This window comes from Solea senegalensis, linkage group LG19 (assembly GCF_019176455.1).
Source record: "Solea senegalensis isolate Sse05_10M linkage group LG19, IFAPA_SoseM_1, whole genome shotgun sequence".
Lineage (NCBI taxonomy): Eukaryota > Metazoa > Chordata > Actinopteri > Pleuronectiformes > Soleidae > Solea > Solea senegalensis.
Genome location: NC_058038.1, coordinates 1774393 through 1799869, shown reverse-complemented (window position 1 = coordinate 1799869; position 25477 = coordinate 1774393). Strand labels below are relative to the sequence as shown.

At 42.6% G+C, this 25477-nt stretch overlaps 1 protein-coding gene across 1 annotated transcript in view; it reads right to left on the bottom strand.

Annotated features, from left to right (window-relative positions):
• Nucleotides 1-5345: 5345 nt before the first annotated feature.
• Nucleotides 5346-25477, bottom strand: part of LOC122785236 (potassium voltage-gated channel subfamily C member 1-like) — a 38031-nt gene continuing 17899 nt past the window's right edge. The window contains exon 5 of the mRNA XM_044050959.1: nt 5346-8785. Within this exon, the coding sequence (XP_043906894.1) occupies nt 8721-8785 (65 nt within the window). The 3' untranslated portion in view covers nt 5346-8720. The remainder of the gene's footprint in view (nt 8786-25477) is intronic.

Sequence of the window (25477 nt, the reverse complement as noted above, 5' to 3'; positions counted from 1 at the left end):
ACATGGCCATTCACAATCGGAGTCATTTTAAAGATTCCCACGCATGCATTTAGAATTCATCTTGAAAAAATAGAATAGGATAGAAAAACACAAGAACAAGGGATGCAATAAGTAGCTTCTTCCTCACAATAACTCAAGGTGGACGTGGAAGGGATGGAGAGGGAGAGAGAGGGGGAGACATCATGAGGTGACGAGGAAAGGAAGGGAGTGTTAGGAGTCCAACATGGCAGCTATGACTCTTGGAAATGCTAAATGTTCTGTATTTTCTTCACGTCTTGTTCTCTCACACATTCACACGCTGGAATCTAACCCACAACCTTCCACTGAGCTACCATCACGCTGTACTGATGCCACTGTGTTCACGATTCTAGGTTAGCCAACTTGCTAGCTCACATTAGCCGACCAGACAATGGAAGCTAATAGAGTTAATGGCTAAAAGTAAAGCTTAGCTTCTCAAATTCTTTGACAATTAAAAGAGTTGCATCACGTTTTCAATGTTTGCTTTGGCTAAAGATGTCATCGTCTCCATGACAACCAGCAATGCTGTATGATCCCAGTCAGTTTATCCATGTGTCATCCAGTTCATTTATGCTACTTTTTCTTCATTTTCAATAAAGAACCTGATGAGATTTCCAAGTTGTGGCCAATGCATGGTTTCTTTGGCCACTCAGGCCCACGCGACGTCATCGTCCACCCACGTCTGTGACAGAACACTGGGCAACTAGGACAATAGGATGTGGGATCAGGGATCCACGGAATGCCGAACCAAAGCAGACCTCTGATCACTGGCCCATGATCTCACCGTGTACAACACGTGGAGACAGACATTTGTGATCCGCCTTACGCTCTCTGTCCTCGATCACCGTGCTCCTGCGTGACCGGAAAACTTCCACTCAAAGAGAGATCAAGTGGGGTGGGAGTGATTAGAAGGGAGGGCGGGCGGGGGTGACGGCGGGCAGAGTCGCCCCGCTGCATCCTGTCCTGATATGTTTGCTCGTCAGGTAAAGGTTTTGCGTAAAGTTGGGGTGGCTGTCTACTCACACCGGGGCAACTTGCTTCCTCAGACCAACACACGCACACACACACACACACACACACACACTTGTTTCTTTCATTATTGCTCTAACACAGTTACATATTCAAGGTTTTTCCAAAACTGTTCCACAGTCACTTGTTCTCCTCATGTTGTTGTGATTTGACTGAGCTGGATTAACAGTGGATTAACAGTGAGACACATGATGTGGAGGCTGGAGGCTGAAGCAGGGACTTTGTCGACCTGAGGGTTCTCAAACATCGTAGCTACCAGTAACAAGAGCCTCAGCTCCACCTCCGCTAATCACTGCACGTTTGTGGATATGAGCATCCTGCTGTTTGCTGTTAAGCATGAAAATGACTTTGCAGATGATCAATAATCAACTATATCAGAGGGTTTTTGACAGGTTCTGGCCATATTGTGGATCTGATCAGATCAGATCTTCATTATAGTTTTAATGATGACAGTGCTGGGCTCTGTCTGTCTGGTGCATACAGTTCAAAGGCAGCAAACTAAAGCAGTAACGAGCATTTCTTTTCTTTCTTTTTGACATGAAATATAAAATCCTGGAAGCAGTAGGACATGATGATTATAAACGTGAAACTTTCTTGAAAACGCATGACTTTAGTGTTGTCCACCTCTCTGATACAGTGCACAGCATTCCTGAGTTCGGCTCTTCTCTGTTTTAGATTTGTTTATGATTAGTTAGGGATTGACCGTGTGATAAAATCACCATTGAAATGTGAAAGTGGATTGGAGCCTTGATATCAAATAACAACCTTTTTAATGTGGGCTTAGTTTCAGAAGAGGCTGGTCAAGTTTCAGTTCAGTGTAAATGCTACAGTTAATCTTCATTAATGGTTCATCTTTAAAATACAACACTTGCATGGACACAGTGAGTGAAGAAGTCCTGGACAGACAGCAGTCTGTCTTTGTCAGTAGAAAAGCGATGAGCTGTCACATCATAGGGAAACATGGATTACGCCATGATCGGATCAGTCGTGCGTTCACGCCGACACACACTCAGAGGACGGTCCTGCATGGTCTCACAAACATAATGTCCAATACACACACACACACACACACACACACGGTCCTGCATGGTCACAAACATAATGTCAATACACACACACGGTCCTGCATGGTCTCACAAACATAATGTCAATACACACACACACACACACACTCAGAGGACGGTCCTGCATGGTCTCACAAACATAATGTCCACACACACACACACACACTCAGAGGACGGTCCTGCATGGTCTCACAAATGTCCAATACACACACACACACACAGAGGACGGTGCCATGGTCTCATGTCAATACACACACACACACACACACAGTTCAATCAAGGCATTTTCCATGTTTCTCCAGTTTGTGAGACATGTGATCTCACAGCCAGACAGCACCTTCAGAAGCTTCCGTTGTCCCGACAACCACTGGTCAACACTATTTACAAACCTAGAGCCAAGATGGCTGCCTGGAATCCTGGGTGAATGGCACAGAAATGTGTTTTTCTTCTATTGCCATCATGTTGTAAACAAGATCATCATTCATGTCATCACAACTAAACATGTTTGGTTTGAGTGGTTTTGGCCTTGCTAGTCACTAGTTACTAGTTACCAGCTGTTTTTGTTAGCAGCAGTTTTGGGGCTAGTAAAAGATCTGGTTCTAGCAGCGAGATTCTCATATAACGAGGTAATAAATCCCGTTCCAGTGAAGCTAACACGCGAGCCTTCTCCTGAGCCTTTACGAGAACTCACCAGCAAGAGCGTGAGCGCTGCTGTGGCTACATTACAGCTAACTCAGAGCACATTAATAAGTCATCAGTCCATCATTCAAGATGAAGAGACGGTGAGGATTAATAGGAAAGTGCTCATACATATTATGGGCTTGTTGCATTCTTTGGCAAAGCTACATCATGAGGAAACTACTGGAGGTTGTTTTCATCTTTAGTCGCATGTTAGACATTCATGAGGCTAACAGAGACACTGTTGAAAGAATAAATGGATCCTAAAGATTAGAATCTTTCCAGGTGGAGTAGGTTTGAGTTTGACTTTGGTATCTGTGTGAACTTCTGGCTCTCGTGCTTCACATACTTCAGGGGCAGCTACATAAAACACAGACTTAGTTTTGCTACAGGAACGCCGAGCGGAAACGACTGCAGTCTAATGTCTACGATCGTTGACATCTTATTTAAGCTCTTTTTCAAGAGGGATAATTGACCTTTCTATTCATTTTGAAACTGACTGGTATTAAAGAAAGTTGTTCCGATTATTTACAATCAATGCGCCGCTTAACTGTCTTGACGACACATGAATTCACGCAGCTGCAAAACCAATGATGGAGGACTTTTGTGTCTCAGGTGAATCTCTCCAAACAACCCGGGATGGTGAGGCAGCCATCTTGTTTCCCCCGCCGTCAGACAACTTCAGATCCAGTTCATTTCAAGTATATGTGATGGGGTGAGGCGAGATCAGTTTGATAGTCCTGGTCCAGATGGTGGCTCAGAAACACACACACACACACACACACACACAGCTGCCATCAGAGAAAGTCATGGTTCTGGTAAAAAGCTACAAAACAAAGTAGAGGAGGGAAGGAGGAGTGGAGGAGGAAGAAGAGGAAGCAGAGTAGCAGTCAGGTGAGGAGTTGAGGTAATCATAGACGCACACTAACTTGTAGTAACATAATCAATACTTGCAGAATGTGGGAGGAGTCCTGATGGGTGTTTGGGGAGCTGGGCTGTCCTCAAACAAACAAACACACAACAGGGGTGATGCTGCAACCCCTTGTTTTTCGTTAATGAAATGTACTGAATTGTCAAAAACCAAAATTTAGAAAATGTTTTTCAAATGTCATGTCTTTTTTTTTTTTTTGTAACTCTTTTGCATTTAACATCCTTTTGTTAAGATTTCCACATTTAAATGATCAATTTCTAGCCCTGTTTATCTTGGGGGAGATCAGAATGGCTTGCAGAGGTCATGCAGAATATTCATGCTGGTAAACAATGTCATAAAAATGCATTTCTAATTTGCAATCGTTGCCTTTTTTCTCTTTTTTTTTCTTTTTTTTGTCCATAGAAGAGTTTCTCAGAGGTGTTCTCCCGCTGCTGCTGAATACCTGCTTTACTTTAAAAAGCCTGCATCTTCTGGCCCCCATCCCCAGAGGTATTGAGTGTATGGTCTGCAGAATCTCCTCCCCCCTCTCCCTCTTTCTCTCGGGGAAGGAGGGAGGGAGCTCCTCCGCATCCGTCAAACCTTCACACGGAGCAGTTTGCTGCAGGAGACGCTGTTTTGCCCACATTTTAGCAGCCAGTTTCGGGGGGAGGTTAAAGAGTAGTTTGAATTACGATGAGGATGATGATGACTTTGCATTGACATTGCTTGGTGGCTGGAAAAAAAGAAAAGAAATACAGTCTCTTTCTCTAAGACACCCCCTGCCTCCCCTTATATAATCCATCCATTGTGTCATTGAGCGTCTTTCTGAGGGGTTTCTATTGGTTTCATGCCATGCAGATTTGCTAAAGAAGGCCAGCAGCAGCAGCAGCAGCAATGCAGGGGGGTGGTGAGGGGGTGGGTCAAGACACCGTCAAGACTCCAGCGGGAAAGAGAGAGAGAGAGAGAGAGAGAGACAGAGGGAGGGAGGGAGAGAAAGACAGGCTCAATTGCATTTCATCTTCCTTTCAAGGAAACCTCTTTTAAAAAAAAGCAGATGCTGTGGCCAGTTTAGTGTCTCTGAGGATTTCTGTTCAACCCAACTGGGACGTCCGTCCACGTGTCCGTCTTTGGGTAACACTCCATCTCAAGGTGGATTTGAACGGACTCTTGTCCACGGAGACCTCGGCATTTCTATCTCAGTGTCAGAACGCCGGTTGTCTCACAGATGGTGTCCAGTAGATGTCTTCAAACACGCGTGATATGGCTGATGTTTTCTGATATGTATGAGCTGATTCCCACCGGCTTGTCGAGGTCCCGTGTGTGGTTCAGCAGAGATTAGCAGGATTCTGAAGGCCAGCAGCGGCGCTGGATCACGCTCTGACAGACCGCCCCTCACCTTGCATAGTGCTTTGAGCGCCAAAATAATGGTGCATCACTTAAAATCAGCAGCTGTGCATGCAACGTTGCTAAATAAACACAAGGGGGAGCCAGGACGTGTGGATATGAGCATCCAGACTGTAGATGGCTATGACAGTCACTTGCTCCATGTTGAAATGGCGTGCATGTGACCACAATCACTTTCTCTGGCTCAGTCATCGATGGTGATGATTTCCACCTCTCGTCTTCTTTTTTGGGGGAGGAGGAGGAGGAGGAGCTGGTTAGAAACTCAGCACTGAAAGGGAAAAAGAAAAGAGAATTCATTCAGGACATGAAGTGGGAAATATGACTTTTGTTTGCTACACACCATGCTCCTAAAATGTGTACACGATATTTAATGAGAACATTTTAGATGCTAACACTATTTAAAAAACAAACAAACAAAAACAAATGCATTAGTATTTCAGAGACTGGGTTAAGGCTACATCCAAACGACTCCATGTTTGTTTGCACGTGACGATACCCTGACATGTGCAGTCACACTTGTGATTGGTTCTTAGGACTCTATCTTACACCTGGCACAGAGCACAGACCCAGTTATTATTTTCACATCCTTTGGTCTTAAAATGAGGTGTGGTCGGCGCACAAAGCTACTGCACCATTGACCAACACATGCCTGGTGTAAAGTCAATCAACAACTCCTTTAGATGTCTAAGGGAGTTGTTGTTGTTGTCCACTGACGAAGGACCACGAGGGTCTGCTCATTAGCGTAGGAAGGGGGTGTTGCCAGGGATGTGCCGCCTTTACGCAGGATCAGAGCGAAACCATGAGCTGCTGGTGTGCTTCTGTCTGTCCCTCTCCTAGTGCTGCTTCAGCTGATAATCGAAATAACAAGCCGAGTGTCTGGACACTATATCTCATCTGGAAAGTGACAGCGATTATTTGCATCAGAGCCACATTTGAGACGATCAACTTCTGGTGCTTGATCTTAACTTCAAACCTTTTCTTTTCTCAATTTCCTTGTGTTTCTTTTTCTCTCTTTTTTTAATTCTTGATCCTGTCACTCCCGGAGTACGAGCAGAATCTCAGGCACAAGCGGTGCATAGGTAGGTAAAGAGAATGACAGGCGATAACTCGGATTGTCTTCATTGATGTTAGGCTCAAAACACACCTACAAATAATGCAGACACTAAATGAAACCCCTTTTGAGCAAGTGACCAGCAAAATGAGCCCTAATGCACTTTAGATCATTAAATTAGGGCCATTTGAGTTTCACTTTTCATCAAATAAAACTAAACTAACAAATGCAGAGGTGAGAAGCAACTTCCTGTTTACACCTGCATGCAATGACACGGCGTGCCTGAAAGGTCAGATCACTTCTAAATCATTTGTCGAATGGAAATGTAGCGGTATGGATGTAGCCTTAGTAACATCCAGGTCTGGAGCAGATGTTTACAAGAATGTCATCTGCATAGATGGATTCATCAACCTGTGTTTATACGGTGAAGTTCTGTATTTACAGCACTGACGAAAAATAAATCAAATCAATCAGTAAAAAAAGCTCACCCAGCCCTGTCCACATGCAAATACACCAAACACATTGAACGTTTCACTCGCTCTCTCTCTTTCCTGGAGTCCTCTGATACTCAGTCCTCTGATACAACACATGGTCATTTTGGATAAAAAAAAAACTCTTTTGGAATTGATGGGACCATGAGACCTCAAGGTCAGGGATCAAAGTTAGAACCAGAGGACTGCAGCCAACCAGGACTGGGCTGAAATCCAGACCAAGAGCTGAGACACAAACATCTCAGTTGGTGTGTTCTGCACATGTACACACCAGACCTTGGCCAAATCACAACCATTTGTATCCTTTTTTGTCTTTGTTTGTTCCATCCCACGTTAATGATCATCAGACAGACGAGGTCATTTTGTGATTAATCTCATTCCGGTGCACTCGTGCGTTAAGTTCCCTTTGCACCTGTGTGGGATCGAGATGGCGTCGCTGCAGGCTGTTTGACCCAGGTGTGGTGCACACAAACGCTACGTGAAAGAATAAGTACGGAAATAAAGTGCAGCACATGACACACACGAACAGAAAACAAAAGAATGTCACACCAACACAGAAAGCACACACAGGTGAGAGAGGACGACACAGAAGCAAACAACAGTGAGGTACACATTCTTACATGGAGAAGCGATTTTTTTGCTTCTTTATTTCTTCCTCCTCCTCCTCCTCCTCATCATCACCATCACCACATTTCCTCCCTCTGACGCTGCTCGGCTGACAGTCCATTCAGAACACATCACATTTACAGCACACTTTCCCCTCCTCACATCTACACGTCACTCCAGTCTTAATTTATGTCCATTCCTGTCTTCCTTCCAGGTGAAATCCAGTGACAGGCCAGTGCACACCTTTACATATTCTTTTAATCTGGTCAAAAGGTGTTCCACTTCCATTCAGTTCCTTTTTTGGTTTTGCTAAGAGAGACTTGGGCGATGGACAATGTGTTGAGGGGGATAAAATCTCAGGGATGCAGTCTTTTGGGAAAGGGGTGGAAAGACAACTGGATGACACAAGAGGGAACCAGGAAGCACATTTGGACAAAGAAAGCAACAGAGTATTTCTACATGGAGGGGAGGGGCCACAGAACACAGAGAACACAGAGAAGAGAGGACACAGTGACATACAGTTCATCTCTGAGGACACAAGGCTAAACACTGACACTGGGCCACAGGAGGACAGATCGAGAAAGAGATACCTGAGTTGTGAATGGATGGAAAGGAAAGACGTGTTGACTCTGCAGTGTGGAACTCTGGGAATTCAGTGCAACTTCTTCAAAGACAGGGGTGCGTCTCAAACCACTCTGTGTTCATAAAGATTATCTGTCGTCAGGCATTTTAGGAGGCCAGAGATTTCATTGCTGGCTCAAAGTTCGAACTTTGATTTCAGACTTCAAGACGTGATGGGGAACTTTGAACTGTAGAGGGCAGCATTGCACCTCTTAGTGAAGAAGAAGAAATCCTGACGCGTATTGTCAAAAGAAGTCATGTGACCAAATTAGAGTCGTGTCTGTCCAGCACTGGTTGGACAGACATACCTACGCTTCCTTTCGTATAATCATCGTCAAGACTTTGTGAAAACAACAAACGATGTTGACTCTACAGGAAGTTACGATGATAAACCGGTGAGAAACTCGTCTCCTGCAGGTATTTTATAAGAAATATTGGCTACGGCTCTGTTTCGCCTGTAGTGCGGTCAGAAGGTTCTATGAGCCTCTGAGTTCTCACAGTGCAATGCATTATGGGTTGTTTATGGTGTTGTCTTGATTGCAGACAACTGTCATGGAGTCATACAGTCTCTGCTCTAATAGAGGGCATATATCCGTATTGTAAGGATTTTCCTTGAACCCACAAGACGACGACGACGGCGGCTACTTTTATGGTTCGCGCTTTGTGGGAGGTTGCATTGAATCCGCCATTCAGCTGTTGTGGTTCATGTGACGGGACATACGTGACGTGAAGGATGAAAATGATGGTGGGCGCTCTCTTGTGAGGAGAAGGCTCTCTCCTCTTGTAGAAGAGGTGTTGAGACAATGACGGAAGAAGCTGGATTTGATTTGATTTTTCATTTGTTAGCATTAGTTCACAGTTACTGCTTCTTTTTGCATATATCTGATAAGCGCGGGGCTTTCAGAACAGTTCTCTGTGGAAAGAGAAGCAAAAAAAAAAAGGAAAATAAATCATAAGCTACGATTGTTAATATGTTTCTCTTATCATAAGTCTCTTAAGATCAATAAGAAAGCAGCTATACAAGACCTATCAGAAATGTAACCCCTCCCCGTCCTGCAAAAATAAACTTTCCCACCCCCGCCCGGCCCAATTACAGTACCTAACTTGGTCATTTTTGACCAGTAGCATCATAGCATTTCCGCATGCATAATGTCAGCCTGTCCCGCCTCCTCTTGCATCCAAAGAGGTGAGGATTTTTTTTGTCCTGCATGCTTTGTTAGTGCATATGTATGCTTCTAAACACATACATCCATACACACCTTTAGTCATCTAAACAGTATATACACAGTCATTAAACCTCACATTAGTGGTATCCTTATTGCTCGCGTCAGAGACCCATGCAGATTCATCTACAATGCAAACTTTACATATGTACATCATCATCATCATCATCATCACGACAAAAGCAACCGGTCAGCAGTGGCTTTCAGGTAAGTGACAGACGCACTCACACCAAGTGTGAGAATGGAAAGGGAGAGGTGGAGGTGGAGGAGGAGGAGGAGGAGGAGGAGGAGGAGGATGGAATGGTGATAAAATGAGAATGATTAAGTTTGGGGGTTTGAACTGTGTGTGTGTTCACGTCTATATGCGTTGTTGTGTGTGTGCTTAGTGTGCATGTGTTTATGATGATCGTGTTCTACTGTGAATATATCGTGAGACTTCAGGTTGACACACATTCTGACCACAACAAAACCCGGCATGGCCCTGAATCTGGCTCACTCAGGGTTCACAGGACACATCAACATTATAGGGAGGAGTGGGTCAAATCAGAAGCTCCAGCCAGAAGGTGCTACATTACGTTAGCTTAGCATTAGGCAGGGAGGAGTTTGGGGGGATATATCCAATCACTTTAGAGCCCAACACACAAATGTAGGAACTGAGCACATGACAACTAGACAGTAGGTGAAGATCGTCTTTTTTCACGTTTCTTCATGTAAGTGTCACACATTCATCTTAGAGGAATGTCAAGCTAGAAACTCCTGAAATGCTAAGCTAGGCTAATCAGTTTCTGGCTACAGCTTCAGTAGTTTACAGATATATGACACTAAACCCAAGTTCCCCTCCCAAGAAACTAAACAAGTGTTTAACTTCACAAATGACCAAAATCAAACTTAAAACCACCTCATGTATTGCTCTCACCTCCAGAAACTTTCACCAAAAATCATGACAGAGAACTTATTTATAAAACTAAATGTATGCATTTTGAAGCAGCTCTTATTATTTTAGATTTCATTCTGATTGAAGCTACAAGTTCTCCATGACTTTTGAATTGAGGGCGCAGAAGGTGAGAACAACAGTCGACACAACGGTGACAATGTCGTTGTGCAGAACGTCAGAAAACATTAAGGAAAAAAAAGACAGAAAAGTCCTTTACAGGAAGTGGATGTCATCGTGTCATCATGTAACGATCACATACAGGTTGGAATAATCAAGTGAAATAAGAGCAAAAGAGACGATGCATTTGTTGACATTTGTGCATCTTACATCACACAGAGGTAGATGGTCCCGGCGCACACACACACACACACACACACACACACAAACCGTAGATGCTACTTATCCAAACACACATAGATCCAACCACTGCGCTCTCATTTATCTACATTGCATATTTCTATGTTTGCATGCTGTCTCTGATGTCATGTTCTCTCTCTCCGTCCTCTCATGTGGCGTTCATTTATCGTCCGCTCCTCTTTTACCACGGGCTGTCGCTCCAGTAGCCGTTCACAGTGCCTCCTACTGACCACCGAAAACAAAGAAGAGATGGACGGACAGAGGAGAAGAAGGGGAGGGGCGGGGGGTTCAAGGTAGGGGGCAAAAAGAGGGAAAGAAAGAGAAGCCAAAAAGGGATAAAACTAAAAATATTGCCATTTGGCTGCTGAGTCACACTGGTGTCAGTGCAAGTAGTAACGCTGTTGGCGGCGGCGGCGGAGGTGACGGGATGAAACTCACACCTGAGGAAAACCTCTGCTTCTCACCTGTAGACTGAGCTGCAACGCTCAAAACTACCACACTCACTTTACCCACTCCCACTGTTATGTGACGCTCGTGTCTCTGTGTGTGTGTGTGTGTGTGTGTGTGTGTGTGTGTGTGAAGCTTGTGTGTGTGTGTGTGTGTGTGTGTGAAGCTTGTGTGTGTGTGTGTGAGTGTGTGTGTGTGAAGCTTGTGTGTGTGTGTGTGTGTGTGTGAAGCTTGTGTGTGTGTGTGTGTGTGTGAAGCTTGTGTGTGTGTGAAGCTCATGTGTGTGTGTGAAGCTCATGTGTGTGTGTGTGAAGCTTGTGTGTGCTCATGTGTGTGTGTGTGTGTCTGTGTGTGTGTGTTGTGACGCCATGTGTGTGTGTGTGTGTGTGTGAATGTCTGTGTGTGTGTGTGTGTGTGTGTGAAGCTCATGTGTGTGTGTGTGTGAAGCTCAGAGCTGGAGTCAGGCTGTGGTTAGCCTAGCTTATAATAGTGGGTAGAAACAGCTAGCCTAATATTTGAACATGGCATAGGCTAGCTGTTTGTTTTAGGAGTTATTTCTATATACTAGTCGACTAAAGACGCATTCATTCCAATGGCAATTAAATAAACTCCCCCCATTCTATATACTAGTCGACTAAAGACGCATTCATTCCAATGGCACTTAAATAAACTCCCCCCATTCAGAATTTTGTGTACATTAAAATGTGTACATTATAAAATAAACATCTGGATCTCATCATATGCACTACGTGCTACAGGTAGTTAGCATAAGAGCTAACTAGTCACTGGATTGATCTGTTTGACATTGTTGATAGTCAGACTGTGTAAGCATATCATGAAGTTGTTAAGACATTTGAACACGTGTATTTTTGTGAAAGGGATTTTTATGCTATATGACGTATAATAGAGACATTTGCTAAGGAAAGGTACATTAGTAGCATACCTCAATGCAGTTCCAAGAATCACAAGGTCACTTCAGCCTATGACCTTTAACCCCACAAATAGCTGAAAGACTACATAACATTTTATTTGACTTATTATTCATTTTGGACCTCTAACAGTTTGCTTGTGCTTCCGTGACGTTAACCTCAGCCTGACTCCAGATCAGTGTACTGAACACACAGGCAGCAGCAGTGGCGTTAACCCTCATCTCCATCAAATGTTTTCTTGTGGCTTTGCAGCTCAGTCTTTTGCTGAGAGCTCAGGCAAGAGTGCATGATCACGAGGTGAAGCATGATGGAGTGGTAGATGAAATCCTATCGCTCCAATTTCTACAACATCTACAGTGGAGGAACTGGTGAGGGTTAAAGTTCATCATATAAGTCTATGTTTTTTTTCTACCCATAATCCTATTGTTACTGTTGTCATGAAATATGCTTCACTTGGCAACTGAGCAGTGTTTATTTCCTTCATCTAACCCCTTTGTCTTATGAACCTTCAAAATAAAGGTACCGTCATTTCTAATACCAATGTGTATATAGATTTGTTTTAAATGGTTGAAAATCAAACGAGAATAAAACAGAAAAAAATAAAACAATCCATCTGTCGTTATGTGCTTTTCAATGATTACATTAGAATACTGTGTGGAAATCAAGAAAATAAAAGTCTGCTGAGTTTTCTTTTGTTCTGTAATTTGTTGTCAAACAACAACATTGAAAGAAAACAACTTCTGATGGTTGGAATAATCTAACATCCGCTTCAGGTGTATCTCACTGGGAGGCTCACACTGATAACCCCTCCCACCCAGACACCCATACAGTAACACGTGTTCCCTGGTTGACCACCCTCATGCAGTCCACCCTGTGAGTGCGGTGAGGGTCTGGTAAGCCTGAGGAGGAAGGAGGAGGAAGAGGAGGAGGCTTAGAGAGGAGGGGGACACTACCATAGTGTAGTAAGCCCCTCCCCCCTCTGCGCCTGCACTGAGGAGACACTCTGGAAACAGAGAGAGCGTCTGTGTGTATTGTTGCCTGCACACTTATGTCTAAGAGAGGTTGTATTTCATCAGCATGTAACACAGGAACAGAGCTATACTGTAGAGACTAGAGACTATGAGGCTTTGTTTCTTCTTCTTCTTCTTCAAAGGTTGATTCTGCAGTGTATAAAACACTAGTTCACTCTACTGTATGTTTTGTTTTTAAGGAGCTTCTCATGAATAAAAACATGCATGCTTCTTTAAGTGTGTGTGTGTGTGTGTGTGTGTGTGTGTGTGTGGGGGGGGGTGTTCACACTGAATGAAATGCACTTTTGTGTGCGTTGACGTCACCTCCATATTGTACACATTCATGTTCTGTGTCCTTCGCCTTTTGTCGTTATTGTTGAAATAGTTTCGTTAATCTTTAGTGAGAAATTCACGTGATGTTGAAAAAGGGACAGTTGTCAGAGATGCAGAGGGAGAAGGCGGAGTCTGAACAAGGAACTTGTTTTATCTGGAGTCAGTGTCTGTGACGAAAATGTACTGTGTATCTCGTTAGCTCTAGTTAGCATTAGCAAGTCAACCAGTCATGTTTATTGCATGAGAATTGCAACGTGATAAAAATTGCTTCCATTCGGTGTGAACCGAAAATAAAGGTTTGGATTGGGTCAGGACTTTGTTACTGTATGTCTGTGAATGTCTTCACAACTATAGAGAGACACGCATGTGTGCAAGTGTATATATACTGTACATGCTCTGGCTTAACATTTAAAAAAAGAAAAGAAAAAGTCTTATTCACAACTACTCCTAGGTGTCAGTTTTAAAGCAGTTAGTGCAAATGCAGTAAAGATACAGGGAAAGCTAAACTAACTCATCTATCATGTCAGTCTAAACTAACCTAGACTCTGTCCCTGTTAGTAAGGCAGGAGTGTTAGTGTGTGTTTGTGTAGTTTAAAGTACATTTGCTTAAGCATCTATCTTTGAGCTCGTATGTGATTTTTAGAATAGGACCCTCTAATTATTTTTTTATTACCTAATTAAAGTCTAATTCATAGTTTCTATCAAGAAGGTGAGTGATGGTAATGACAGAGCAGCTGGGATGAAACCACGTGTCCAGACGGTTCTTCCGTGTTGATTATTTTAGTTTCTTTCGTCAAGAAAAAAACAAACTGTTGCTGTTGTTGACATTTCCTTTGACTGTGTTTCTCTGTCTCTTATGCTACAAGATGGAGGGGATGGGGGAGTGGCATCGCCTGAGGCCAGGCGGCTCAAAGGGCTCAAACGTGGAGTTGGTGATGGGCGTGAGGCGCAGCGGGGCGCCCGTCATCCCAGAGATGTTATTGAGGCTGCGTGACTTCTCATAACCTGGGGCTATGTGGAGATGACATGGTCAGCGCGGGCGTATGAGGGGTCATCCACAGCAAAGGAAAGGTTTGAGTCGGTCATTGTACAGAATGTGTGTTACCGCATGGAAGGGCAAATGTTATGGGCAGAGAACAATGTGGTGACATGGGAGTGTGTCGTATAATGACAGCATTGCACATCAGAAACAGCAAATATAAACCATTTGTTACAGTTACAAGCATTTGTAAGTGAAACAAAGTTGAAAAAAGGAAAACCAGCCCAAACCAAGACAAAATATTTCAGACCAAAGGAGGAAGTTGGAAAAAGACACGGACAGATAGATGGACAGAGGGACAAAACAGATGGACAGACAGATACAGACAGACAGGGACAGGACAAAACAGGAATATGGGTTACGAAAATCAGCTATCACAATATCCCAGAGGCACCTAGAGGTGGCGCTCTGGAGCACCAACATGAACTGAGTAGGTGAGGGAAGGAGCACTGGTTCAGTGGATGTAAGACAAAGCATAACATATTCATGTACATCCACTGCACCACCTGCTCTGGGAGTCCCAAAAGCACATCCATGGTGAAACCAGCAACAACACACACTGACACACGGGTTGGTTTTTATGTTGTTTTGGGAAACTCAGAGCAACTCAAGTGTGGAAATCATCTGGAGCTGAGCACAGTCGGAAATAACCACAACCCTTGATGTTCGTACCCCGGTCGTAAAGAACATCACCTTGCTTTAACCTCAATTTACTAGCACGGCGCACTGATATTAAAACCTCAAGGTCAGCTCGCAGCTTCATACGCACATTAACTCACGTGATGTTTGCCATTCCAACAGTTTTCACCATGGAAACATGGAAACAGGCAGACGGCAGACAAAACTCTTTCTTCATTGAGATGCCGGGTTAGCTGCTCTGTGAGCAACGACGTGGGGATTAGGTAATCTGGGTAGACGTGAGAGTGAAAGGTTGATGGACTGGTGAGCTGTCCACAGTGCACCTCGCCATGTCAGCTGAGACTGATCAACTGTGATAAAGTGGTAGAAAATGATGGGATTTGAGAGTCAAAAAACGACATGATGTTCTCTTCAGACTCACGTTTGCCAACATTCCTTTGAAAATGCATTTGCATTTTAATGTTGCACTTCAGCCACTCGATCTGAAGACCGATCGACAGAAGATAAGAAGATAATTATACGCTCAAAAGTTGAATTTAAGCACCATATTTTCCATCTACAATGGACTGCATCTTAAATTAAAGTGTCCGTTACCGAAAACCCCCAGAAAATACACAGTTTCGAGTCACATTTTGAGTAGAACTCCTCATAAAGAAGGAAGTGAAACATGTGTGCCCTGATTTTGTTTTATTTAAAGCCACTACTGAGATTGAGTGAGGTCATTTAAAGTAAAAGTACACTCTTCAGTACTCTCTGTTGGAGGAAATAGGTCACGGAAACACTGCTTCTAGAACGTCTTATAAATATGTTAAATACTGCATGACATGATGATGTCATAATCCACAGCTAATGTAAAAGATAATCGTTTGTTGTGGCTGAGTTAAGGAAACAGTAAATGACTGCACGGGTATTTATTTCATTTTCTGCCCTCGCTGCGTTGACTTTAAGAATAAACACATCTAAGAATGCAGCCATGACTGGAGACCTGTGTCAGCTGGGACTAGCACCAGCAAGCCAGGAGCAACGTACAGGGTTAAGTGCCTTGCCCAAGGACACATCAGCATGTAGACTAGCGGAGCCAGGAATCGAACCCTTATCCTTGGAGTTGAAAGACGAAAGAGTTGAGCAGCTTCAGTTGCTTTGAGTAAAACACAACCGGCGACATATTTCTCAGTCTACGTCGTAGCCGAATTGAAGGAAAACGGCCACGACAGACAGCGACCACAAATCAATACCTACATAAACACAAACGATCAACTCAAGAGTGTTTGATTCCCTCCTCTCTTTCCCTCAGGGAGGATTTTGTCTTCGTGTGGCTTCCATTTCACCGCTTTGCATTAAATAAAGACTGAGCGCAGCACACAGGGGTCACGCGGTCCTTACTATGTGTCCGACTGAGAACAAGATTAATTAAGAGGTCAGTCTGCTTTTATACCTTTTACTAATCACTTCCTTGAAATGATATTATTCCTTTCTTTCAAAGGTCTGCAGGATGGAAGTGATCTCATTTCCATCAGTCAAATAATCTCAAATTATACACACTTGGTCCACTATGATCAGAGGATTTACTTTGACCTGTACATTGTGATTATTTTCATAATCAGTTCATCTGTTGATTAAATGTTGAAAAATTTTGTTTTTCTGTGTTTACCAAACCTGGAAATCACAATGATTTATTTGTTGTATGGAGCAAATAAACCAGGACATATTCACATTTAAGACGCTGCAAAATCAGAAGGGTTTTAATTATTATTATTATTATTATTATTATTATTATTATTATTATTATTATTATTAATAATAATAATAATTAATTATTTAATTATTATAAAGGTTTAGCGACTACCAAAATATTTGACAATACATTTAGTAATCGATTAATAATGGAATAAGTGTTGCAGCCCTAAATACAAAATAAATATATACGCCCCAGACTTATAATAGACTTATAATCATATAATATATAATATAATAATAATCACGGCATAATTAAAGACGTTAATCAAGGATAACAAGATACTGAATGGTAACTGATGTGGTGTTGTTTTGGTCTGTGATGCGACAATTTTCATTTTGGTGCATCCCTAGAAAAAAGAATAGTCCTGATGTATAAGAACTGCAAGCTTAACACACATGAGGAAATTACAGTGGGATGCCTTCTTCTTCATCTTGGGAAGATTATGTCTTTTTATTCTGATTCAACAACATAGTCTGGATATTAATATGTTCAGATTATCAGAGTTGATCAGATAATTCCACTTTCAACAAGTGTCGGTGCAGCGTGGCTGATTTAAGCACCGGATTGTGTCGACTGCGCAGAAGGAGATATAAAGATGCTGCTTGCTCTGATCAGGATGATCAGGATGCTACGTCTGTGCCCAACTCTTCATTGCATATTTATACTTTCCACATCTGCATTGCCACGGGGTCCAGATGGAACACATTTCCTCATTCTTCACTGTGTGTGGAAGCCTGCATTAACTGTACTCCCTGCCTTTTGTAAAACTCTTATATAACCATTTTAACAGCTGGTTTCCAGTCATGTCACTGGTTCCCAGAACCCCTGATCCAGTGCACATGGGGAGGAAAAAAAAAAAGCACTGTACTAAAAATATCCACGACAATGCTATTCATCATTTTGACATTCAGGGTTATTTTCAGCACAAGCCCATGTAAGTGAATGGGGAAGTCTTATAAAATGCATGTACACGTATGCAATTGTAGGTGAGGAGCTAGAATTAGCTGAATATGCCAGTAAGGGTTGGCCAATGAGATGCTCCTTAAACCCCAGGAGGCATTGTGGGTATTGGATACCACGGTGACAGATCTGGGTCACAATGTTCTAAGGACCCGGCTATTTAACTGTGTGTGTGTGTGTGTGTGTGTGTCCTTGTTTAATGATACTCATGGGGATGCTGGTTAAGATTTGGTGTAAGAATGAACAGGTTTTGGATTTCATTTCAGTTAAGAACCTTGAGGTTACTGTAGAATAAAGGACTAGCATATCCATTATGTCAATGACAGGTCCTTACTTATGCATACAGACAAGGACTGGTGTGTGTGTGTGTGTGTGTGTTTGTCCCAATCAGCTAAGAGCTGCAGTGCTGCTGATTTATTCCTCTGGTTACAGGACCTGACATTGCAAACACAGCTATTTAAACAGAGCAGAACGAGTGCTGCGACACACACACACACACGCACACACACACACACTCACACACACTCACAGAGCACATGTGAAGCTGTAATTTATACACAAGACGCTGGTCATTAACTTCAGACTGCCATAATCACAGCGCACACACACACACACACACATGAACAGAGGTAGTCTGGTTTAGATCAATAACTTACAGTGTGTAACACTTTATAGTTCCCTGTAATCCCTGCGACTAGGAAGGCTATCTTCAGAGATTGTGATTATAAACCGGCAGCAGGAACTTTAATCTCAGCCCTGAGATGCAGTGACTGCGTCTGCAGCAGTTTTCACTGGACAGTGCGAGGCCAGCTGAGAGGTGCACAGCATCCATAATGAGTGTCTCTCTGCAGCCAGTGCGGCTGTGATCTGTCAGTGCTGTGTGCTTTGAAGGTCCGATGTGGAACCTTCTGCCTCACAAGATAATGAGACAAATATTAAAGCTACTGCAGAGTTTCACCTGTAGCTACACTGTGTTTGTGTAACTGTGATGACAACGGTGCTTCTTAAATAAGTGGACTGAGGTCCACCTGAATGAGAGGACAGAACTCAGGCCTCAGGTGGGACTAAAGCAGCGTTTTATATTTCATATTGTGTACACACACTGAACAGGGCTCTAAACTGACTGAAAAGCCAGGATACTGAATCATTCATCACACTGACATTGTTATCATGTGTTTTTTAATCTTTAAACGAGCTGGCACTTCAGTATCTGGCTGAACGCCCGGGCATGTACACCCCAGTCAGACTCCCTGAGACCAGGCTAAAGACCAAAGGTGCCTGAGCCTCTGTGGTGGCAGCCCCTGGCGGTGGAACAGTCTTCTCTGGAACATCACATGTGTCCACACTCTTGAGATCTCTAAATCATCTTTAAAAAACAATATTTATTGACTTATTTTTAGACTTTTATTGTGGTGAAATAGAATATTTCTATTGTCTGCTGTTGGTGTGATTATGTGGAATGTCAGTTGCTTTACTTGAGATCATTTATATTAGTAGTGACAAGAGCACATTTGTACATGAAGTCGTGTCTAATTAATATATATTTATAAATAGCACCTAATATCATTTTGAATTGTTAAAAGAATAATGTACAGGATATTTCATACATTAATTAAAACGTTATTTTAAAAGTATATACAGTATATCGTCAAAAGTATTCAGAGCCGTGACCATGACACAACATGTTAATTAATAACTGTAATGATGTATTCAGTACTTTAATATGACGTTTAATATGTTTTTACGACGACATCAGCGTCCCACACTTCTTAAAGGTCACAGTGACGCTCGGATTAGCAAGAGGCTAATAGCAAAACGGAGAATCAGCATAACAAGTTCAGGTGGTCGAGCCGTTACATCACATTTATAACACTAATTAAGCACTAATTAACATCCTCAGCCTATTACAATGGACTGAGTGCTGTGTGATTTAGTGATATTACAAAGCAGAAACATACATTGTTCAGTGCTCTGCTCACCAAGAGAGCCGTTGTAAGTTGTATGTTAGCTCATGTCTTTGTCTCTACTGTTGGAGCAGCTGGAGTAATGCTAAACTCAAAGAATATACTTTTATATACAGTATATTCTTAGAGGAGCTGGTTACCACAACAGTAATGACAGCTAGCTTAGTTCCAGTTTGCTGGATTTGTCATGGTTATTAAAAATAGTAACTGGATAAACATTAAAGTAAATAAAGTATATACAAGTATATATATATTAAAAAGTAAATAAATAAAAACTTCCACAACAATAACAATAAATTAGCATTGCATGCCATCAAGCTTCTGCCAGAAGTCAAAGATAAACCCACAAACAGCTGCTAGTAAACCAGCATGCAGAGATTACCTGGGTTCAGCTCACATTCACCACCATAGTGCTGCTTAGTTAGCTGTTTATGTTCAAAGTTCAAGCAGGGCCCACAAGCTGAAGCTACAAAGCTAGGCTAACTCCATAGCTCCTGGATTCTATAACAATTGCAGTTGTCTTTCTTTTATCTTTGCTTCATTCAAAAGTTCTTGTTGTTTTTAAAGCTTATGGAGCTTATTCTGAGTCATGTGCAGCAGCATCTCGTACATCATGTGGCGTCTCGTACGTACCTGCACTTACTTAGACTTTAGTAACAGAACGCAGGGGGAGACACTGAGGACGATAGCCTGAGGATGGGATGGTACACCAGTATTAGAGTGGGACGACGAGACTTGAGGGTGAAAGGAGGTGGGAAGGGAAACCGTGGAGGAACAAGGGCTGATGGGAAAAGTAGGTACGGGGAGACGAGAAAAAGCACGGCGTGACATGGAATAACTTAATGGTATGTTCACCAGTCCATAGAGGGCGCTAGGGCTCAATTTAAATAAATGTGCTACACGCTGTACAGACTGTGACTACCGTGTGTAATCTCTTTCTAAAAACGTCTCTCACTCGTTTACAGCGAGTCAAGTGACGTGTTTCTGGTTTTAGGGCGCACACGTCTGTCATAGACACGCCCACACAGTGCAAAAGATAAGGATCTCACGCCCAAAGACCTCCCACGGCCGAGCGGACATGGCCTGACGCTGGAAAGGCCTCTGCTCGCTTCTATGGAAGTTGTGCTAGCTTTACCAACGCTTAATTGTCGCCGGTGGCAGGTTTTGTTTTACCTGCCATTTAACGAAAAGAGCAAAAACACACACATGGACAATGATATGTGAACAAAAGAGTGATAGAGAAGTTTACTTGTTTAAAGGAGAGACACACAAAATGAAGTGCCTGGAATGTGTTTAAAAATAATGCGATCAGGCATGAGAATGGTGCTTTGGTGTGTCCTGACATGCAGGAGCTGCATATCATCACATTGTGATTATATAACCGTGCCCCCGCCCCCTTCGTTATTTACCTAACTTTAGATTTGTTTGTCAGTTTTTGATATTAAAAGATTTATTTTGCATCATGTGTATATATATGTAATATATATACGTGTAAGTATATATATATAAGTGTAGTATATATAAAATGTATGAAGTTTTTATTATGAAGTATCATTCATTATTTACACGTTTACTGTGTAAAATATCATCATCTTAATTACAATATCTTGATGGAAAATTGTGGTTTTTTTCTTGATCATTTTTAGCTCCTATTGCTCACCCACCTTCAGGTCATTGAAGTTTGACAGCCAACGTTAAACGATGGAATTGAATGAATGAATTTCAGGAATAATAATTTCATTAGAGCAGCGTGGGTTTAAAGTTGTACTTCATACGTTTGAGTGTGGCTTTGTGTTAGACACAATGTACAGCAGGGACGATGAAAGCTTGGCTTTCTTAAGCCTCATTTACACTGGACACTTCAGATAATTACTGCTCAAACAAATGATCGTCCAGCTAAATCATTACACTTCCAAAACAAGGTGAACAACGCACAACTGTGTCTGAGAGGAAACGTTGCAAGAAAGAGAGATTTGATGAATAATAGAAATATGACAAGAGACTATAGTGATGAAAGAGGAGGGGCATGTGGGGGGCACAGGGAGGCCAAGGAAGGAGGGGAAGGAGAGAGGAAAAAGGGATGAGGACACACACAAGGGCACAACCAAGGCAAATATTACCCCGACGACAACATGCATGAAGAGAGCATCAACATGTGTTTCTGGTTTCAACAAAACTCTCTCACACACACGCACACACACGCACACACACACACACGGACACACACGCACACTGAAAATCACATGTGGATTTGTGATTGTCGGGTAAGTATTTGCAAAACGGGACATACATATCAGAACAACATGTTAATATGACATAATCTGCAGATTATAATCATGATTATGACATGTATGTATGTAGGAGCAGAATAACAGATTATTGAATAAAAAACAGACACAGAGTAAATGACGAGAATGAAATCACACATGCACATGCAGAACCTTTGACAGGGTCGTGGGGTGATGCGCTGAACACGCCGAGGCGATCGTATCAGTGTCATATAAACAATGTTTGCACAGGGACAATATAATAAACAGTGACTTATTAGTTAAAAGACACTGTTCATTATAAGACGAAGACAGGACCATTTTTAAAGTGCCATCTAGTGGTGAGCGCACAGATTTCAACCAAGTGAACACACCAAGCATGTGGAAGAACCTGCACAAATTCAGTTTAAAAAGTAACATGTGACCACATGCTAATGAAAGCACATTTCTATCCATGAACATACATGTATTACTGAAGTGTCACCAGAGATTAAGGAAACAGCAACATGGAACAACTTCAGCCCAGGATTAAAATATAAGTGGATAAAAAGAAGGGAATGGAACTTGATAACAGACCATCATTTCCATCTGAATTCTACGTAATCCTCTGTCCTCTACTCTCACCTCAGATTAGAATATCATCAGAGACGCCTGCCTGACCTCGTCTGTTAACCCCTTGTCATCTCCTCTTATCGTGAGATCATTATCTGCTGCTACTCTCAAGAAGACTTCACTCTCACGCTCCACGTCTACTGCAGACATTAACCAAAGACATTCAGTGTTTATACAGATATATTAAATATGTTATATATAAAAGACAGTGGAGCAGTTATGGACGAGGATGGCCATCAACGCCAGTGTCTTACTTTCATATTTTGCAATTCTGTCATCCTAATTGCTTGACATTGGATCTTGCAGTGAACATTTCAAACAGTAAACGTTGCTGCTGCTAACCCAGCTAACAACAGTCCCCCTCACTTGAACGCAGTGTTTTTGTTTTTGTTTTATTTTATCGGCCTTTTGTGCTCGTTTTCTTTAGTCATATGGGAAAGAAACGAGTAACATGTTAAACACGTCTTATTCTGAAAGACTCAGTCACAAGAACACTGTTAAAACACTGCGCAGCATCACTCATGACTGGCTGCTGTTATTGACCACCAGAGCCTGTTCATCAGTGTTAAGTGTTCCCCGGAAACATGCCATGTCATTTTTATGGCCTGCGGTATTTCCGTGCTTGTATTTCTTGTTTTTCCTTGTTTACAGCATGTTTGTTTGTTTGCAGTCAGTTGTTATTTCTGCATAAATAAGTAGCACAGTTAATATTGACTAGTAAATATTTAACGGGAAACAAAAAGAGGTGCATTCTTATCAACCTGCTCTTCCAGAAATATGCCGCTGTTTCACTTTCTCCAAACATTCGTTAGAAAAACAGGAAGAAAAGAAGATAGACTCACATGTGTCATATTTACATTCTAAAGGGAGGTGGTCGTCAAGTATTAAGGGTAAAATCAGGGGTGTCAAACATACGGCCCGGGGGCCAGAACTGGCCCGCCAGAGGGTCCAATCCGGCCCACAGGATGAATTTGTCAGAATTTCACACTATGATTACAATCTAAACATAAGGTCAAATGCAATATTTTTAAATTCCAGATACGTGTGACTAAATGTTTATGCCTTTATAGATGATGCGTAAATAGTACATTTAGGCATGATATTGTTGAAATTGCACTTATATTTCTCAAGAAATTTTATGTTTTGTAAAACTATCCTTCATTAAATGTAAAACAAAGGAGAAAAAACAAAGGAGTTCTAGTTGGTCATAGGTTATTATGCTATTATTTTACTATTTTTACTGGTCCGGCCCACTTAAGATCAAATTGTGCTGTATGTGGCCCCTGAACAAAAATGAGTTTGACACCGCTGGGTTAAATTATCAACTGGAAGTGAACGTGTTGGCCGTGACGCGTCTGTGGTCTGTGGGAACGCAGACTGGGTTGATTTTCACGTACAGTACTTCCCAGTGTGGTTGTAAAGGTTTCATTTTCCCTGCTTAACATGACTCGTCTCCTGATACCATTGTGGCTCAAGTGTTGTTGTGGCTCTCAGGAAATAAAATAACGTGAGAGCAATCCAATAGGCCTTGGGGGGATTCTGACCACCAATAATGATTACACACGAGCCCTAAAGGCCATGGATCACAGTCAAGAGGGGAATAAGCAGCAAATGTGGACGGAATACAGGAGAGAAAGACAATGACATCAGGCCAAGAGTGAATTATTTAACGTTGATGGGAGAAATTAAGAGAACGAGACTGAGAGAGCCTCCAGAGTCAGCTCAGGCTAACGGTGCCTGTCTGTCAATGAAGGGAATCAATGCTTTTCCTACAGAGAGCAAGTGAATTATGGGAGGAAACAACAAGGGTAGACAGGACAGTGGTCAGAGACGGCATGAAATACAGAGCAAGCCAGTGATTAATGCAACATTTCATTCTCTAATTCAACCTCCACCCACTTACTGATTAGGTTTCCCAGTGAAAAGGGAGACAGACGTGGACAGTATCATAATGCACAGTGTCTGCTGCCTTTGAAACTCATGCAGTGCAGCCAGGACAAGGGTGTAATGTGCCCTTTCAGCCACTGGGGGCACCAGCGGCACTGCACCAAGAGCTACCTTTGTGCAGTTTACTTTTGGTTTTTTTTTTGGAGGAAAGGAGGGAGCGTCCTCCTCTTTAGATACGAGCAGGCAGGACTGAAGTGAAATGATCAACGGTAGGATCTGTGATAGTCCGAGATATATGATACTTCACTTTTAAAGACATTTTATTGTGGTTTTCCTTTTTTTCTGATGTGGTTTCCCTAACATTCTGAGGATCCAGTGGTCACCATCATCATTGTGTACAGTCACCATGGTTACAAGAGGCTTTACTTACTCACACACACACAGTGACTGTGTCATTCACAGGCTTTCCTCAGTAAATGCCCTTACCATTTTCAAACTATGTGCATTTTAAATGGAAGCCTCTCTCTCTGCCTCTCTGTATTACTGCAGCTGAGATCTGCACTGCAGAGTACACACTCACTCACTCACTCACTCACTCACACACTCACTCACTCACACACTCACTCACTCACTCACTCACTCACACATTCACACACTCACTCACTCACACACACACACTCACTCACTCACTCACTCACTCACACACTCACTCACTCACACACTCACTCCTCACACACTCACACACACACTCCTCACTCACTCACACACACACACACACTCACTCACTCACACACACACACACTCACTCACTCACTCACTCACTCCCACTCACTCACTCCCACACTCACTCACTCACTCACACACTCACTCACTCACTCACTCACACTCACTCACACTCACTCACACACACTCACTCACTCATTCACTCACTCACACACACACACACACACACTCACTCACACACTCACTCACTCACTCACACGCTCACACTCACTCACTCACTCACTCACTCACACACACACTCACACACACACACACACTCACGCCACACACACACTCACTCACTCACACGCTCACACACTCACTCACTCACTCACACACTCACACACACACTCACACACACACACACACTCACTCACTCACGCCACTCACACACTCACTCACACACGCACTCACTCACTCACTCACTCACACACACACTCACTCACACGCTCACTCACTTGTTCACTTCGGCCAGAGAGAAGACGCTAATGTCAATAATCTTAA